At 47.6% G+C, this 19,674-nt stretch overlaps 1 protein-coding gene across 1 annotated transcript in view; it reads left to right on the forward strand.

Moving 5' to 3' along the window:
* The window catches only part of SCARA3 (scavenger receptor class A member 3), a 34,982-nt gene that overhangs the window by 4,036 nt on the left and 11,272 nt on the right, over positions 1 to 19,674 (forward strand). The window contains exons 2-3 of the mRNA XM_032265353.1: positions 12,138 to 12,236; positions 13,937 to 14,056. Of these exons, the coding sequence (XP_032121244.1) occupies positions 12,138 to 12,236; positions 13,937 to 14,056 (219 nt within the window). The remainder of the gene's footprint in view (positions 1 to 12,137; positions 12,237 to 13,936; positions 14,057 to 19,674) is intronic.

Here is a 19,674-nt window from a genome sequence, read left to right on the forward strand (position 1 = left end):
TCCTTCCCCAAGGGCACCGGAAGGAGCCAGGGCTAGAAGAAAAGGAGCTGAGTGGCAAAGGTGAAAAGAGCCACCAGAGGCCTGACTGAGGGGTCCAGGGAGCCCAGTGGCTCAAGTTCGGCTCCAAACCCTCAGACATCCCCCCACCCCCAGCCCCGGCCAAAACAGTCACCTTGCCCTCTAGCTGGGGGTGAACTTGCTAACTGAAGACTCATGTCCCAAGGCTCATTTGAGAGCGAGGAAAAAGTCTTCTGCTTCTTGGTAGGCTAGGCTGGTGGAGAGCTTGGCGGTTTCCGTGAAGGACAGGCAGCTGCTCTGGATGTTGGAATTGGTGCACAGGGCAGCATAGCTGGGTATGCTTCTAATTCATGCACTGCCCCTGTTTGATTATGTTTAATTTAGTGGGGTGTGTGTGTATGTGTGTGTGTGTGTGTGTGTGTGTGTGTGTGCATGTGTAGCACTGAGTCTCAAGGTCAGGCCCAGCCCTGTCACAGGCCAGCTTTATCACCGGGATGAAGTCCCTGATACCCCTGGGCTCAGCTCCCTCATCCAGGTAGACCAGCTGATCCCACAGGATGGCATCAGATTGTGAGGTTCACAACAGTGGGGTCTCTTTCTGTGCCTGACACTTAAAAGGCGTCCACTACATCTGTTCAGTGTGCATGTCTGAACTGCACATGGTATCCTCAGCACCTCACGCAGGCATTCCATAAAGATGCAGAAAGATGCCCCTATTCAATAGACTCTGATAGGGAGAATGCCGGTGCCTGGGTCCGTACGTCTATGTAGGTCTAACGACCAGGGAAACTACGAAGATCTTAGACGCTGTCCCTTCTCTCAAGGAGCTTACTCTACTGGGACACATAGGATTTGTGCCCAAGTCACTCAAAAAAGCACTAACAGTGATAAGTGCCTTAAGGGAGGTCCCAACGAGGGAGTTTTCGGGGGGGCTCCTTTCCTGACTTTCCTTCTCTGCTGCTGTTCTTAGAGATACGTCCTGGGTTTCAGCCACAGACAGGCTCCTGGTTCTTGCCGGCACCCATTCCCTGAACAGTCTCTCGCAGCCTGGAAGATGTGACTCATGGGAGTTGGCAAATCTGACGGCACCAGATTCACCTCTCTGAGCTTCACAGCCGTATCTCCATCAGGGTCCTCATCGTCTCCAGGTGGAGACCTGCAGGCGCCTTCTTCAGGGTTTAGATGAGATGCCTTCCGCTCCACCTGAACCCAGGCTAAAAAATGGATTATTCTGGGATGTTGCCCCAGCCCACAGTTTTCAGTCAGGCAACATGTATGGAGTTCCTGCTTTCAGGGGGGAAGCACACTAGCTAGAAGGCAAGCCAGGGCGCTTCCTGCCCTCCCAGCAGAAACAAGACGTGCACACCTGAGGCAGGAACTGCGTCATCCAGGCCAATGACACAAAAGAAAAAATGCACAGCATATACCGAGATTTGAGGGAATCCCGGGAGAGAAAGGGAGCATTTCAAGTTGGATAGTTCAGAAAGGTTTCAGGGAGAAGCTGAAGGGTGGGGAAGATTGGATGGGGTCAGGAAGGCAGGAAGGCGCGCTGGGGAAAGCTGGCCATCAGGTCCTGGGGGAAGAGTGTTTGGGGTGGTGGGGAGAGATGGCCTGCAGTTGAGGGAGGAAGGACTCCAGTGCTCCATGAAGGACTTGCGTTTGTGTGTGGCTGACATTGGAGATCCTTGGGAGGGTTTGTCGGGAGAAGGCCTGTTTGCCACTTCCCCCTGGAGATGTTGTCTCTTGCTCTTAGCCCATGTTGGGAAACCTCTACCCTTAGCGGGAGGAAGAAAATGAGCTTGTAAAGGATCCATGAGGAGCGGTCAAGGACACAGGCAGGGAACCGTGATGGTGGGAATGTCATGGAAATTAAGAGGAGAAAGTTCCAAGGGGGAGGAAATGACCCCCCACATTGACGGCTGATCAGCAGAGTCAGCTGAGGATTTGTGGATCAGAGAAAACCAGGTGGCAAGGGCCAGAGGGGCGGGGTAGATCGCTCAGGAGGAGCTGTGTCCCTAGCGTGGACATAGCAGGGCCTGGCTCCAAGGGATTTCAAGGCAGGAATGGCCCGTGCTCATTGGAAGGTGGAGGGACAGAAGAGGAGGCATGGGGGAACCTGGGGTGGTGGCATTGGGGGAGGCTCGCTTTGAGAAGAAAGAATCTCTTTATCGGGAGGCAAGGGAAGGAGAAAAGATGGATACAGACGTAGACTCCACATTACTATCAGCTGCATTTAACCTTTAAGACACATATTTATTATTTTTTTAAAAAATCAAAAAATTCAGAAAAGGAAAAATATCCACTCAGGTGAACTTCTACCCTTTAGAGATCATAAATGACAAGCTGTAGATGAACATTCTTCAGAAATCATTCTGTGTATGTTTTCACAGACTTTTTTTCATGTAAATAAGATTATACTATCCATGTTATTTTTATTTTGTTTTATTTTGAGACATAGTCTTACTCTGCGCCCAGCCTGGAGTGCAGTGGTACCATCGTAGCACACTGCAGCCGTGATCTCCTGGGCTCAAGGATCCTCCCACCTCAGCTTCCCAAGTAGCTGGGACTACAGTCAGGTGCCACCATGCCCAGCTAATTTTTATAGAGATGAGGTCTCCCTGTGTTGCCCAGGCTGGTCTCAATCTCCTGACCTCAAGCAGTTCTCCCTCCTCAGCCTCCTGATTACTTAGCATTTTTCTTGTTGTTGGTATTATTGTTATTTTTTTTATTTTTATTGCATTTTAGGTTTTGAGGTACATGTAAAGAACATGCAACATTGTTGCATAGGTACACACATGGCAGCGTGATTTGCTGCCTTCCTCCCCTTCGCCTATATCTGGCATTTCTCCCCCTGCTGTCCCTCCCCTATTTCACCCCAACAGACCCCAGTGTGTGATGTTCCCCTCCCTGTGTCCATGTGTTCTCATTGTTTAACACCCGCCTATGAGTGAGAACATGCAGTGTTTGATTTTCTGTTCTTGTGTCAGTTTGCTGAGAATGATGGTTTCCAGGTTCATCCATGTCCCTACAAAGGACACGAATTCATCGTTTTTTATGGCTGTATAATATTCCGTGGTGTATATGTGCCACATTTTCCCTGTCCATTCTATCATCGATGGGCATTTGGGTTGGTTCCAGGTCTTTGCTATTGTAAACCGTGCTGCAATGAACATTCGTGTGCATGTGTCCTTATAGTAGAACGATTTATAATCCTTTGGATATATACCCAGTAATGGGATTGCTGGGTCAAATGGAATTTCTATTTCTAGGTCCTTGAGGAATCACCACACTGTCTTCCACAATGGTTGAACTAATTTGCACTCCCACCAACAGTGTAAAAGTGTTCCTATTTCTCTACATCCTCTCCAGCATCTGTAGTCTCCAGATTTTTTAATGATCGCCATTCTAACTGGCGTGAGATGGTATCTCAATGTAATTTTGATTTGCATTTCTCTAATGACCAGTGATGATGAGCATTTTTTCATATGTTTGTTGGCCTCATGTATGTCTTCTTTTGTAAAGTGTCTGTTCATATCCTTCGCCCACTTTGGAATGGGCTTGTTTGGTTTTTTCTTGTAAATCTGTTTTAGTTCTTTGTAAATTCTGGATATCAGCCCTTTGTCAGACGGGTAAGCTACAAAAATTTTTTCCCATTCTGTTGGTTGCTGATTCACTTTAATGACTATTTCTTTTGCTGTGCAGAAGCTGTGGAGTTTGATTAGGCCCCATTTGTCTATTTTGGCTTTTGTTGTCAATGCTTTTGGTGTTTCGGTCATGAAGTCCTTGCCTACGCCTATGTCCTGAATGGTTTTGCCTAGATTTTCTTCTAGAGTTTTTATGGTGTTAGGTCTTATGTTTAAGTCTTTAATCCATCTGGAGTTAATTTTAGTGTAAGCTGTCGGGAAGGGATCCAGTTTCTGCTTTCTGCACATGGCTAGCCAGTTTTCCCAACACAATTTATTAAACAGGGAATCCTTTCCCCATTGCTTGTTTTTGTCAGGTTTGTCAAAGATTGGATGGTTGTAGATGTGTTGTGTTGCTTTCAAGGCCTCTGTTCCGTTCCATTGGTCTATATCTCCGTTTTGGTACCAGTACCGTGCTGTTGTGATTACTGTAGCCTTGTAGTATACTTTGAAGTCCGGTAGTGTGATGCCTCCCGCTTTGTTCTTTTTGCTTAGAATTGACGTGACTATGCGGGCTCTTTTGGTTCCATATGAAGTTTAAGGTGTTTTTTTCCAGTTCTGTGAAGAAGGTCATTGGTAGCTTGATAGGGATAGTGTTGAATCTGTAAATTACTTTGGGCAGTATGACCATTTTCACGATATTGATTCTTCCTAACCGTGAACATGGAATGTTTCTCTATCTGTTTGTGTCCTCTCTTATTTCGTTGAGCAGTGGTTTGTAGTTCTCCTTGAAGAGGTCCTTTACGTTCTTTGTTAGTTGTATTCCAAGGTATTTTATTCTCTTTGTAGCAATTGTGAATGGCAGTTTGTTCTTGATTTGGCTCTCTTTAAGTCTGTAATTGGTGTATAGAAATGTTTGTGATTTATGCACATTGATTTTGTATCCTGAGACTTTGCTGAAGTTGCTTATCAGTTTCAGGAGATTTTGGGCTGAGACGATGGGGTCTTCTAGATATACAATCATGTCGTCTGCAAATAGAGACAATTTGACTTTCTCCTTTCCTATTTGAATACCCTTTATTTCTTTTTCTTGCCTGATTGCTCTGGCTGGTGATGGTGTTTTTTTGTAGTTGCTTTTGGTTTTTTGTTTGCATGCTTGCTTACTTGAGACAGGGTCTTGCACTGTTGCCCAGGCTGGAGGGTGGTGGCATTATCATGGCTCACTGAAGCCTCCACCTCTTGGGCTCAAGCAATCACCCCTCCTAAACCTCCCATGTACCTGGGACTACAGGTGCATGCCACCATGCCCAGCTGATTTTTGTATTTTTTGTAGAGATGAGGTTTCACCCTGATGCCCAGGCTGATCTCAAACTCTTGGGCTCAAGCGATCCTCCTGCCTCAGCCTCCCAAAATGTTGGGATTACAGGCATGAGCCACTATACCTGGCTTGCAGTATTTTAAAAAAATGGTTTCATAACATCCCATAGTAAGACACTGTGAGAATCAATGTAACCAATCCCCTAGAGATGGGCATTGTAGCTATTTGCATTTTCCCCCAGGTTGATCATAGCATGCAGTGATCACCATTACATGTACATCTTGGCCTAGTTGTATAATTATTCTCTTAACATGAATATCCTAGAAGGAGGATTACTCAGTCAAAGGGCACTCTCCCCTGCAGTATTAACAGAGGGTGCCAGGCTACTCGGAATGCATGAGAGGCCCTCTTTCCCCATCCCTTCCCCAGGCTGGGTTTGAGGTCTAGGCATCTGGATAGAGTTAGTGAATGATAAAGAAAGAAGTTGGAACCGCATGGTCTTGATCCTTTCAGAAAAGGAGAAGGTGAGCTCATCTTTGGAGGATGAGATGGGCTGGCCCGAGGAGGAACCCAGGAATGGGAAGTGCGAATCCAGATGGCAGGACTTGATTGGAGCCAAGCCTGCAGCGCCAGGCTTCCCCAGTGCAGTGTGAAGAAAGCAGGCTGAGGACCGCAGGGACTGTGGCAGCAGAGAGAACTACAGGCTCCAGAGGGCAGAAGGCAACTCTGGGGACTAGGCTGGTCTTGGAGCTCAGGGTGAATAAGAACCTGGAGGAAGGAGAGGGAGGAAAGGCTTAGCGGACTGGAGATGAGGAAGGGAAGGAGCTTGAGATCAAGCAGTTGGAACAGCCATAAGCCTTAAGCTCCAGAGGGCAGGCAGGATGCGTAGAGATGAGATGGTAAATACCATGTCCAGGAGCCCTGAGTTTCAACAGAAAAGCTGCCTCCATTCAAAGTTGACGGCAGGAGACAGAATGAAGAAATAATCCGATCCAGGTGATGTCATTATCCAGAACAGTGTGCCCTAAAATAAGAGTCCCTCTGCCTCTGAACAGAGGTCCCAGAATTCATAGATACATTTATTTTTCAAGATCTGCAGGAAGCTCCATGGTCAAATGAGTCTGAGAACCGTGGAATGAAACACAGATTTAATTGGGCTTACTATTTTTTTTTGCAGGACTTCTCACAGTGTTTACTATGCGAATGTGAATCTCTAAGACGGCGATAGAGTATGCCACATTTTCCACATTTACTTGATCAAAGAACCCTTTTTCACAAAGAATAATTTGGGACTAGTGTCCCATAGGATATGTTTTGAAAAACTGGTTTCTTAAAAGTTGGCATTTGGTCCTGGCAGTGATGGGGGTTGGGAGGTGACCATAAATGGCAGCATTAACTGGAATAGGATAGAAAAATAATCCGAATAAAAATGACTGCTACTACTGTTTATCAGACATTTACTGTATGTCAGGTACTTTCCATATACATCTTGTTGGATTTTCACAGGAGCTAGGTGGAGCGGATGATCTCACCACCATTTATGCATTAGGAACATGAAGCTGAGAGGAGGGACGTGGGGTGCCCGTGTGAGAGAGGGTAGGGTTTGTAGGATCAGAGGTGACAGCAGTGATCAAGAGGACTGGTGATTCCCGGCCAGGCATGGTGGCTCACACCTGTAATCCCAACACTTTGGGAGACCCAGAGAGGAGGATCACTTGAGGCCAGGAATTTGAGACCAGCCTGGGCAACATAGTGAGACCTTGTCTCTACAAAAAAATAAACAAGATTAGCTGGGTGTGATGGTGCACACCTGTAGCCCAGCTACTTGGGAGGCTGAGGTGGGAGGATCGCTTGAACCTGGGAGGTCCAGGCGGCACTGAGTTATGATCGCACCACTGCACTCCAGCCTGGCCGACAGAGCAAGACCCTGTCTAGAAAAGAAAAGAAAAGAATGCTGGTGATTCCCACCCCTCCCATCCCTCCAAATTCATGGGGTTCAGGGGAGTGGGGATGTGCTGTGTACACAGAGGAGCCAGTGTGTAATGGGGGAAGCGCATCTGTTACATTGAGTGAGTAGCCTGCCTCTTCTTGTCTCAACTAGAGGCAGCACCAGCCTGCCAGCAGGTATTTAGAAATGGGTGGGCATTCAGGGTTGTCACAATGACTAGGGATTGCCACTGGGCTTTAGCAGACAAGGCCAGGATGCTGAATGTCTGTGCAGAGTGGGTCACGCCTGTCTAATGAAGAATCGCACCACCTGGAATAGGGTCTCGGTTAGAAAAGTCTAGGGCAAGAAAGGGGAGGAAAGTTGTTTGGGATAAAGAGGGTTTAGAATAAAGCAGGGATTTACCCACAACCTCTGTGGGTAACAGAGTGGGAGGCAACTGAAGGGATTCAGGTGGAGGTGGCAGGAACCGGGAGAGAAGCCTGCCCCAGAGCAGCAGATGTGGCTTTAGGGATGCAGGAACTTGAGGATGGGGACCAAAAAATGAGGCAAGCACTGGAGGAGAGAAACTGGCAGTGTGACGGAAGCAGAAAAGGACAGCTCATTAGGCAGAAGGATCTGAAGGAAAAGGACCCGCGTCTTGAGACCTGAGCCGGCAGGCAGATTCCACCAGTTACAGACAAACCCACAAAGGAAGCCTGTGGAGAGGGCGTAGTGGCAGGAGGGCTGTAATGAAAACAATTTTGCAACCTTAGTTATAGCATTCGCCAACCTTAAACTATAGCTATTCTGCATTTAAATATAGCATTGGCTCTGGAGAAGACTCAGAAGTCTTTATTTTTACTGATCCAATTGGCTGTTTTGAAAACCCACTCTGTGAACCCTGCAGAAGATAATCATCAAAATATGTTCCTGAAAGTGCCCAAAGAAAGACCTTTTATTTAATTCCTCGAATCTCTCCCCCTTGCTGACTCAGATGGAAGAATGCGGTCCCAGAAAGGTGAAAGAGCGAACCAAGGACACATTTTTGGTCAACCAAAAGAAAGCCAGCATCGGCGACCACAGTTGAGTTAGCAGTTGGTTGACAGGTCTGGGCTGTTTTTTTTTTTTTTTCCTACCCTCAAAGGGAAAGCTGAACCAAGCTCAACCCCAGTGGAGTCAGTGGCCGTGCTTAGCAATGCACCAAGGCATGCACCTTCCATTAAACTTGCTACATGGCTCTGTGGGAGCAGAGGCTTAAAAAAAAAAAAAAAAAAAAAAAAAAAAAGGAATTTCTCCTCTTGTGTCTATCCTTCTTTCTGGAGTTTGAGATGGATATTATGACCTAGTGGATGACAGGAAGAGAGGCCTTTTCAAATCTCTACTGGTAGCCACCATTTTATAGGTCTGGGCTTGCAACCATGGCCTTGACCTTCACAGGCTACTTAACTTTTTTTCTAAACACACCGCTTCTTCATTCAAACATACTCTAACCAGAACAATCTTGGTATAATATCATGAGCTTCTGCTTGCAAAGGGCTCGGCTTCTAAGAGCCTCACAAATGCTTTGGATTATGTTCTCAGTAAGTGAACGAGGCTAAAGTAGCAAGTTGCTATAGAATTCCAGACATAGGTGGGTCAGGGGTCCCCATGGTCCAGGGCTTAGTATTGGAAGACAGGAAACCCAAGGGATTAGAGGGAGAAGATTGTTTTGGGGATTGGGGAGGGCTGTGAATTATGGAGCTGAGATGTCAGTGGAGGGAAGGTGGCCAAACACCCATGGTCCCCTGGTCTAGAGCGATCCGAGATCCTCGCTGGCAGCTGCTACTTCCCTTCCCATGGGCCACCACCGGAAAGCCGGAAAGCCGTCGTTAGGAATTTCCACTGGCTAACAATTGCTAATTTGGGGGGTTGTCCACTGGGAGAGCTGGTTATAACAAAGCTCTGTGTTTTTGAGAGGGTGTTTGCTGAAGGCTGGTGTCAGCCTTGCTTGATTTAAGTCATCCCAGATTCCCTGCAAAGGCTATAAACAGTGAAGTGATGAAATTGGCCCCGGAGCCAGAACAGGGAGGAGGCCCAGTCATAGGGGAGGGCAGAGGAGCTCATCACGGATGGAGAGAAATGAGGATCAGGCCCGAGGAGGCAGCTCTGCTCTAAGGGATGGAAGGAATAGCTCCTCACGGGGACCCGGGGCGGTGGTGAATACAGCCCACAGCGTGGTTCTGGCTGGGATCATCTCGGGGTGAGAGGCCATGGCTAGTAGGGTGAGGTTTTGGTCAGACGGGAACAGAAGGCACCAAGAATTCCCCTGCCTTGCCCCAGGCATTCGTTTATGGGAAAGAGATTGTAATCCTGGTGACCGCCCAGGCCAGGCTTCCTTGTAAACTGTTGGCAGACTGATGATGGGACAGCTGCCCAAGGAGAGCTGAAAGTGATGCTTCTTAGGATACTCATGCAAAGGAACTTCTCATGCTTCCTTCCTTCTCCCACTTTACCCTCCAAAGCGCTTGCCGGCACACTCCCAGCACACACGCACTAGCGCCCCAGAAAGCAAAACCTACCTGGAATCTCCTGTTGCGGAGAGGAAAATCTGGATTTAGGAAGCTCTGCCACCGCCTGACTCTATGACCTTAGCCAGGCATTAAAAACCTCACAACACACATATACAGGCACACACACATGCACACTCATGGGCAAACATGCATGTGCACACATGTGCAAGTACAGGCACACACAGGCATGCACTCATACACATGTACATGCACAGGCATACAGGCATGCACACATACATGTGTGTACATGCACAGGCACACATACAGGCATGTACACATACCCGTGTACCTGCACTGGCACACACAGGCATGCACACATACTCACATGTGTACATGCACAGGCACACACAGGCATGCATGCATACTCATGTACATGCACAGGCATACATACAGGTATGCACGCATACTCACACATGTGTACATGCACAGGCACACAGCATAGGCATGCATGCATACTCACACGTGCGTAGTACACACCCTCATGCACACGTGCACACACAGATACCATTCAGTTTCCTCATCTGTCAGGAGAAAATGTTCTTACTCTGTCTCTCAGGCTAACTGTAGGGATCAAATGGGATAACAGATGTGAGAGCTTTTCAAAGTCCTAACCCCCAGGTCTCCTTTGTCCCCCCAGATTTATTCAGTCTCTGGGATGGAGCTCTGACTGATGTTGTTCCCTTGAAAGTGCCCCACAGAGCTTCACAGGCAGGCATAGAACTGCCACTGGAAAGCATAATACCAGATCCTTCATTGGTTCACTTGAAATTGTGTTTGTTGAGCCTTTCTCTGTGCCAGCCACCATGCTAGGGGCATTGGATAAAGCAGAGAACAAGACAGACGCAGTCCCCACCCTCAGAACTGAAGTGCTGGGGAAGAGGGCTGCTGCATGGACAGGAGAGGCGCATGGCATTCTTCCACAGGAGAGCCCAGGGTGTGTGAGGTGTGGGCAACGGGGCCTTACGCTAGTCTGGGAGCTCAAGAAAGACTGCTGGGGAAGAGACGTTTAAGCCATGCATGAAGGCCAAGCAGAGGGCATTCATGGCCATGATGGTGGCATCTTTAATTTGGGGTCACCCTCGGTCCCCTCCCTACTGAGTCCACTCGGAGCTGCTTTTGCTTACCCGCATTGCTTGCTGACTGCATCTCAGCTCCCATGTTGATCACAATGGCTGTGGTATGGTATTCGGACCGCAGGTGCTCATGGGTCTAGGATGCAACTCAAGATGCCCATCAGTCATGGTCAGGAGCCCCTGAGGCTCCACAGCTCATTCACGCACCACTGTCTTCTTGTCTTCCCACTGACCTTGTAATTGCAGAAGCAAGACTTCTTAGCACTTGGTGGAACCTTTGCTCATTACCTCAAGTTGGTTGTAGGTATGGTAGAAAAGATTTCTGAGTTCACATCTTGGCTTCACCAATCCTATTCTGTGTGCTGCTAAGCAACATTCTTCAGTTCCCTGAACCTCAGTCTTTCTGTCCATAAATGTGATACTTTGGACTGTAGAGTTTATAAGGTGTTGTGAAGATTGCCTTGAGGCAAAACCCAGCACTTTATTGCATTAAAAACAAAAAAGGAAAAGAGCAGAATTTGAAGCTGCTTCTTCTAGGATTACCAACTTAAAATACTCTCTGGTTATAAAATGTAGCCATTAAATAAACTACAGACATACAGCTAAGTGCATAGTCAAAGGTGAAAGAAAGCAGGGAATCCTTAAGGACCCAAAAAACAAGCAAAGAAAGAGAGAAAGAGAAAGAGAGTGAGAGGGAGGAGAGAGACAGAGAAAAAGAAAGGAGGGAGGGATAGAAAGAGAAAGAAAGGGAGAGGGAGGAGAGAGGAGGAAGGGAGGGAGAGAGACGGAGAGGGAGGAGAGAGATAGAGGAAGAGAGAGAAAGGAGGGAGGGAAGGAGAGAAGGAAAGGAAGGAGAAAGGAAAGAAGGAAGGGCGGGAGAGAGGGAGGGAGGGAGGGAAGGAGGGAGGGAAAAGCCAAGTGTCACTTACAAGGTGTGGGAGTTGAAGGGTGTCTGAGGAACAAGAGCAATCTTCTGAGGGAGGGATACATCATTTAGGTCTTAGTTACAGACCATATAGTCCCAGGGAATAAGCACTGAATCAGCCTCTGGCAGGAGACCTTCTTCTCCTAAGGTCCCTTGACACGCTAGCGAGTCCTGGGTAAAACGGTGTGAGACAGGGATCTGCACCCATCCTGTCTCCTCCCCTCTCTGGCCTCCTCCTCTTCACAGCCTCCCAGCTATGCTGGAGGCAGAGTCTTGGTGGGGACTGTGCTGGGGTCAGATTCAGCTTTGTCCCTAGAGAAGAGGAATACTGCTTGAGTGACCAAGTGTTGGGGAATAGAAGGATGCTAAGCCAGAGCAAGCAGCCAGCTCTTATTTCTCCTTACTCCACTTCCAGGTGTTGAGTGAGCTGCAGATAGAGCAGGGCTAGAGCAGGCGCTGAGCTGACCCGTGTGTCTTTCCCAGCATGTGGGAAATTGGGATCTCTCCTTATCCAGAGGGTTGAGACATCCCAGCTCCTCAGCCGCCTAATGCCTATGGCCACTCCCTTTTTGTAGCTCACATCAGGCCACCTGGAGCGCAGTGAACTGGCTCTGGGGTAGAGGTGGGCCCAGGATATGCGGACTAGTAAACAAAAGGAGATGACTGGGATGGCTTTGGGTCTGACGGCACTGGCTCTGTTATAGTGAGGTCGGCCGGCGGTGATGGAGATGCCCTGTGCGTTACAGAAGAGGACCTGGCGGGTGACGACGAGGACGTGCCGACCTTCCCGTGCACCCAGGAGGGTAAGGACTCTGGGGCTGCCCCTCATCTCCCCTCTGGGCTGAGAGATCCCTGTCTCCATCCCCAGGCCAGTGAGAGACTTGTCTCTTCAGGTGGTTTCAGAAGCCTGACTGTCCTTTCCCACTGCTTCCTGGATGTGAAAGGGCAGAGTTCATGGCTCTGGGCGTGCAGTACCAATGAAGTCAAAGGAGTTTTAAAATTTTTTCTAGACAACATGGTTTTGCTGTGTTGCCCAGGCTGATATGAGTGTGCAGCCATAGATCACTGCAGCCTCAAATTCCTGGGCTCAAGTGATCCTCCCACCTCAGCCTCCTAAGCAGCTGTGACCATAGGCACGCACCACCACACCTGGATACATTTTTTTTAATTTTTTGTAGATAAGAGAGTCTTACTATGTTGCCCAGGCTGGTCTTAAACTCCTGGCCTCAAGTGATCTGCCTGCCTCCGCCTCTAAAATTGCTGGTGTTGCAGGTGTGAGCCTCTGTGCTTGGCCTGAAATCAAAGCTTGACACAAGTGTTACCTGTCTCCTAGGCTCCTACCAAGACCCATCAAGGACTTCTGCCATCTCCCAGAGCCACATACCCTGTCCCTGGGCCTGTCTTCTAGCTGGCTGGGACCATCCACTTCACTGGATCCCAGGCCACGCACAGTGCTGTTTGGAATGTGGTCTCTCGGTGGCTTTGGTGTGGATTAGAGCAGTTGTTCTCAACCCTGGCTCCTCACTGCAATCACCCATGGATGCGTGAGACCAGCCCTTGGAAATTCCGATTTATTTGGCCTGAAGTGTGAACTGAGCATCAAGATTTTTAAGCGTCCCAGTACTCAGAAAGTGCAGCTGAAGTTGAGTTCACCGTAGGAATTCGCAGCTCTACCACCGCTGCATTCGTGCGGCCTGTTGGCCACCCGCCCACGCATTCAGGAACATCTGGCTCCCTCCCTCCTTTTTACCAGCAACTCAACTGGTGGACCGCGACTATTTGTTTGGTTTCCAGGAGAATGTCTGGTTCCCTGAAAAGTTTGGGGACTGGACACCAACCTTCTGGTTTTCCAGGGACTAAGGGGATCCCCAGGGTGTGGGACTTCCCATTTTCTTTTTTATTTTTTTAAATAGAGATGGGATCTTGCTATGTTGCCCAGGCTGGCCTCAAACCCCTGGACTCAAGTGATACTCCTGCCTCAGCCTCCTAAAGTGCTGGGATTACAGGCATGCACCACTGCACCCAATGGACCTTCAGTTTTAAAACATAGACAATCTTAGCAAACCAGGATGATCTGCGCCATGCTGAGGCATTCCTATGACAGGAGACTTTCGTTGCTAAAACCCAGAAGGTCTTGGGCAAGCCCGGGCAAGTTGGTCACTCAGTGGGGCCTCGGGCTGGCTGCCTATGCTGTGGGTCATCAGTAGGATCAATGGAGAGGGAAGAGGTGTTTCCCCTCCCATGGACCGAATGAAGACACCATGGAGAGAGTATGGGGCCTGTTCTTTGAAGTCCCGACTCAACTCGGTCTCCTGCATTCCAGAAAGCACCAGCACCTAGAGAAAGGCTATAGGACAGATAGAGAGTGAGAGTCGAGAACAGCTCCCCTTCTGAGCCTGGTTAGAATGTGATGAGAGAGGCCAGAGCAGGAACATGGAACTGGTCCTTCAACTCCAGCCTGGTCCACTGGCCTAAGCTATTGTCCTCCTTATGTCCCCCACAGGCCAGCCGGGCATCCGCTGCAGCCGCTGCCAGAAGAACCTGTCTTTGCACACGTCGGTGCGGATTCTTTACCTCTTCCTGGCCCTGCTCCTGGTGGCCGTGGCTGTGCTAGCCTCTCTGGGTGAGTCCGGGATGCGCCCATCCCAGGCTGCAGAGGGATGTCTGGTCAGGGATCCGGCACCAAAAGCTTCCTTGCAAAGACAAACACTTGACATCTGTATCCCAGGGCCTAGAGCCAGCGTCTTCCTGGCTAGGGAATCTCTATGCCTAATCCAGACTGCAGAGACTGGAAACTGACAAGGTCTGTGGCCTTGAGGAAGGCACCCACCTCTGGGGACCGCTGCTTTCCCACTGGTGTGATGAGATGATAAGACTAGGTCAGTGTTTCTCAGTTTCAACTCCATGTTGGAGCCACCTTGGAGCTTTAAAGAATGTTGATGTCTGGGCCCCACCCCGATCATGGAATTAATTCGGTATCTTTCAGCTCTCCTGATTCTGTTGTTCACAAAGGCTTGAGATCACTGGATTGAGTGACTTCTAAGCCCCCTTTCATGGTCTACGTGAGTGTTTCTCATAGTGAGGCTGGACGCCTACCTGCAGCAATTTCACCTTCAGTGTTTGTTAAAATGTAAATTCCTGGGTCTCAACCAGCCAAACCTGCTGAGACCAAGGAATCTGGGGGGTCCTGCAAATGAGATCCAACGATCTGAGGTTTGGTTCTTCTCATACACATTAGAGTTTGTAGTAACTGACCCGGGTCACCACACGTAGCCAGAGACAGGTCACTTCCACCTTCCAGATGCTGACAGATTGTGGTAAACTGGTTACAGCAAATTTGGTGGCATCTCACTGTAATCCCATTCCCATCTTAGCTTCAAACTTTGAAAATCCAGGCTCCGGTAGGTTTGCTTGTTCCAATCTACTGGATTTTAGAAACAAGGCCGGGAGTAGGGAGAGGGAGTCAAGGCTTTGAGGGGGGCTTCCCAGCTCTCATGTGGACGCTGAGCCTGCATGTCCCTGAGGGGAGGCGCCTCATCCTGGTCCTGGCTGGAGATATTCGACAACCAGCCTTCTTAGCTTGAAGGCAAGAGGCCAGCATGCTAATGATCTCAGTAGACATAAGTTGTCTTCCAGTAATCTGAAGGCATTAATTAATCCAACACAAGCCGAGCGCCTGCTCTGTGCCAGGCTCTGGGAATGCTGGGTTGCGTCAATTGCATTTCACCATCAAGGGGTGTGGTTCTTCCCCCTCGTGGGGGGATATTGGAATCCCTTGAAAAGCATTTAAAAATACATGCCAGAGCAACCCCCCTCCACTGACTCCAGATGAATTAAATCATAATCTCTGGGTGAGACCCAGGCCTTAGTCATTTATAAATCACCTTAGGGGATACCAATGTGCAGCTAGATTTAAGGACCTAGGGTTCCAGACCTTCCCAAGCCCCTCACCACCTGTCTCTGCTAAATCAATTCACAGGGTCTGGCCTTTCAGAAAGTGGCCAAAATCCTGGGCCAGAGGAGGGAAGCAGCCACAGTCTTCCTATCAGAGGCCGCAAACTGGCTGTCAGAGAACTTGTCAAGATTTCTCGTCACTCCTTTTAGGGCTCCAGCTCAGAGCACCCAAGGGACCCGGGGCCATTATCAAAGCTCCAAGAGCCACAGGCTCAGGCCCAGAGAAGAGCATATTAGGCACCAAAGAGTTTCAGAGAGGACGACAGGATTCGAGATGCTGTCACATACATAACGTTCATGAGTCAGCCTGGCAGGCTGGAGCAGGAGGCTGGCCCCACTCCTCTTGGGAGGGAACAGTCCTGGGGAGGAGATGTCATTTGCCCTGAGATCCAGCGTGAATGGACAGAGGATCAGAAGAACCGGGGTGAGGAGTGCGTGTTTGTGAAACGTGAGAGACCTTTGGGTTTCCTTTTCGTGTTTTTGCCTCCAGCTTGGGTATGCCAGGTCCCTAGAACAGTGTTGGCACCATCCTGGCCTAAATGGCAGGTGCCCAGTAATATCTCTTGAAAGAATGTCTATAGATTTGTAAAGCTTGTGTGTGTGTGTATGTGTGAGTGTGTGAATAGACCTGCTCAATGCTTCACACCAGGACTGTGACCAAAGTCTGGAGGGTTGGGAAAATCAGTCAGCAGACATTACAAACCAACTCTGTTCATTGAATCAAGTACTTTTTTTGTAGTCAAGTGCATACTCGGGGCCAAGAACTATATTCTATACTGGGCAGCATATTGCTTGGGAAAACACAGACCCTGCCTTCATGGAGCTTATAATCTAGAGGTAGCTTGGCCATTTTTTTCTGTAAAGGGCTACATAGTAAATATTTTAGCCTCTTCAGGTTACATTTGATCTTTTTCACAACCAAACTCTCATCGCAGAGCAAAAACAGCCACAGGCAGTCTAAATGAATAGGGGTGGCAGCTCCCATAAAACAGATGGATTTCACCTGCAGGCCATCATTTGCCACCCCCCAGTCTAGAGCAGTGATCTCTAAACATTTTTGACTGTGCACACCATCAGTAAAAAATTCATTTAAAATGCATCCAAAGACCAGGCATGGTGACTCATGCATGTAATCCCAGCACTTTGGGTGGCCAAGGTAGGCAGCTCACTAGGTCAGAAGATCGAGATCATCCTGGCCAACATGGTAAAAGCCCGTCTCTACTAAAAATACAAAAATTAGCCAGGTATGGTGGTGCATGCCTGTAATCCCAGCTACTAGGTAGGCTGAGGCAGGAGAATTGCTTGAACCAGGGAGTCAGAGGTTGCAGTGAGCTGAGATTGTGCCACCGCACTCCAGCCTGGCAACAGAGTGAGACTCCATCTCAAAAAAAAAAAAAAAAATTCAAAACTTGACACAGATTGATGAATGGGTGAAAGAGATGGATGAATATAAAATAAATACAGAAAAATGCTACTTGTAGATTCTAGGTGATAGGCATATAGGTCTTCACTGTACAAGTCCTTCTATTCTTCTGTTTGAAAAATTTTATAATTAAATGTTGGAAAAGAAAAAGTTGATAGGCTCACACCTCCAAAATATACCTATTTATTTATAAGCGATGTATATGTAGTATTTGCCATATTGTCTACATTATAAAACATAATTTTAAAGGGATGAAAAAACATCTAAAACGTTAGGAAAATGGCTTAAAAAGCAAATATGTAATTATTAATCCTCAAATACTCAATGAAGAAATAAGCAAGGCCAGATGCAGTGGCTCATGTCTATAACCCCAGCACCTTGGGAGGCCAAGGTGGGGGGATCACTGGAGCCCAGGAATTTGAGGCCAGCCTGGGCAACATAGTGAGACCCCATCTCATTTCAATTTAAAAAAATTGAAAATTAACTGAGGATGGTAACAAGTGCCGGAAGCCCCAGCTACCTAGGAGGCTGAGGTGGGATGATGGCTTGAGCCCAGGAGATTGAGGCTGCAGTGAGCCATGATCACAGCACTGTACTCCAGCCTGGGTGACAGAGTGAGACTCTGTCTCAAAAAAAAAAAAAAAGAAAGAAAATGAACAGGTGAATGAATTATATAGAATGGAGTGAGCCTTGGCTATTGACTTCGAAGTAGACTTAATGAAGCGTAGGAATAGGAATCAGTCTCTCAGTCTCTCTGTATCTCTTTTCATCTCTGCATGGGATCTTAATTAAAAGGAGGTTCAAATGGAATAATAGCTATTGTAAACTGTAAAGTGCTGGTCTCATGTAACAGCATGTGATTATTTCTAAACTCTCTCAACATGTCGCTGTCACTAATTAAGTAAATCTCCTGATGGCTCTGAGGTGTATAATATTAACTGGAGCCTGGAGATTCCAAATAATTCAAAAGCATAGAGTTTTGGAGTTGATGAGAGCCTTCGAGTCATCGAGCTCCACATTTTCATTTTATATATGATTGCATTGAGCTCAGGAAAGGGAACTGACTTGCCCAAAGTCACCCGACAGATGTGAAGTAAACTACGACCAGAGCTGTGTTACTCAATGCTCTTGGTGGTGCTAATTCTTCCCTTTTTACTTGACCTTAAGAGGATCTGTGGGAAACATCTTGCTGAACCTCAGAACAACCCATGCCCTCCCTCACTACCAGGCCTATCCAGGTACCTGCCGGAGAAACCTGGGCGTCCTGCTGCTGCCAAGACGTGTTCCAACCATTGACCAACATGACCCCCTTAGGAGAGTGTGAGGCTGCCCGTGGGGTAGAAACTGGTGTAACCTTTTCTGGGCAGCAGTTTAGCAGCTTGTATCAAGGACTTCAAAAATGTAAATACCCTTATATCCATAAGTCTACTTTAAGAGAATTATCATAGACACACCACCATCATATATAAGGATTATTTCTAGAACTAAGCATTACATATATATATATATATATATATTTGAGACAGAGTTTCGCTCTTGTTACCCAGGCTGGAGTGCAATGGCACGATCTCGGCTCTCGGCAACCTCCGCCTCCCGGGTTCCAGCAATTCTTCTGCCTCAGCCTCCCAAGTAGCTGGGACTATAGGCACGTGCCACCATGCCCAGCTAATTTTTGTATTTTTAGTAGAGACGGGGTTTCACCATGTTGACCAGGATGGTCTCGATCTCTTGACCTCGTGATCCACCCGCCTCGGCCTCCCAAAGTGCTGGGATACTTTACTTACATTTATAGATCAAGTTTTATTTATGAGCTCAGAAGAGGAGGCACTTTAAGTGTCCCCACCAATAGGGGATTCTTATATAATTGTTGTATTATTTATATAGAGTGCCATGCCGATACCAAAAGTAATTATTTTAAAGTGATTTAAGCTTGGATGGGAAAGTGTCCATGATATGGTACCAACAAAGCAACATAAAAGAAAACAGATGAGATGTTCGGAGCATCCCAGGTTTGCTTTGCTTTTCTAAGAAGGTACAGTCATCCCCACCTAGCCACAGTTTCAGTTCCCCTAGGTCAGTCAGCAACATCATGGCTTGATAATCCCTCTTCGGACATAAGGCCAAGGTCAGTAGGAGCCCAACACTGAGTCACGATGCCTATATCACTCACCTCACTGTATCCCGTCACGTAGGCAAGGCGTCATCTCGTATTGGCACAAGAAGAAGGGTGAGTACAGTACAATAAGGTATCCTCAGAGAGACAGAGACCATACTTACATAACTTTTATTATTGCATATTGTTATAATAGTTCTATTTTATTATTAGCTGTTGTTGTTACTCTCCTACTAGGCCTAATATATAAATGAGACTTTATCTTAAGTATGTTTGTATAGGAAAACACATAGTCTATATAGGGGTCCGTACTCTGAGGTTTCAAGCATCCACTGAGGGTCTTGGAATGTATCCCCTGCAGATAAGGGGGAAACTGCATATGTCTGTGTAGCTGAAGAATGGTTATGAATGTAAACAAGACCAGAACAAATACTTGAAAACACTGATGGGAGCAATCTTTGGGTGGTAGGAATAAGAATAATTAAAAAAAAAAATTTTTTTCTGAATTTTCCTTATTTCATTCTATGATCAGGTCCTAGTTCTAAAATGTGGGGTGGGGGGTGAGTTATTATGTTTTCAAAGGGCCTTGTGGCAAACTCCGGCCATAAGAAGCATGTTCTCTAACCACCATGAAGAAGCCTGAGAGGAGGAGGGGGAGAGGTTTTGGTTGCAGAGGAGCTGATAAAGATGCCGTCTCAAGGAATGACTACTGTTTCTCTGAGCTTAGACCCTGCCCCAGCTTCTTATCTGT

This window comes from Sapajus apella, unplaced genomic scaffold, assembly GCF_009761245.1.
Source record: "Sapajus apella isolate SASKATOON/1434 unplaced genomic scaffold, GSC_monkey_1.0 scaffold150, whole genome shotgun sequence".
NCBI lineage: Eukaryota > Metazoa > Chordata > Mammalia > Primates > Cebidae > Sapajus > Sapajus apella.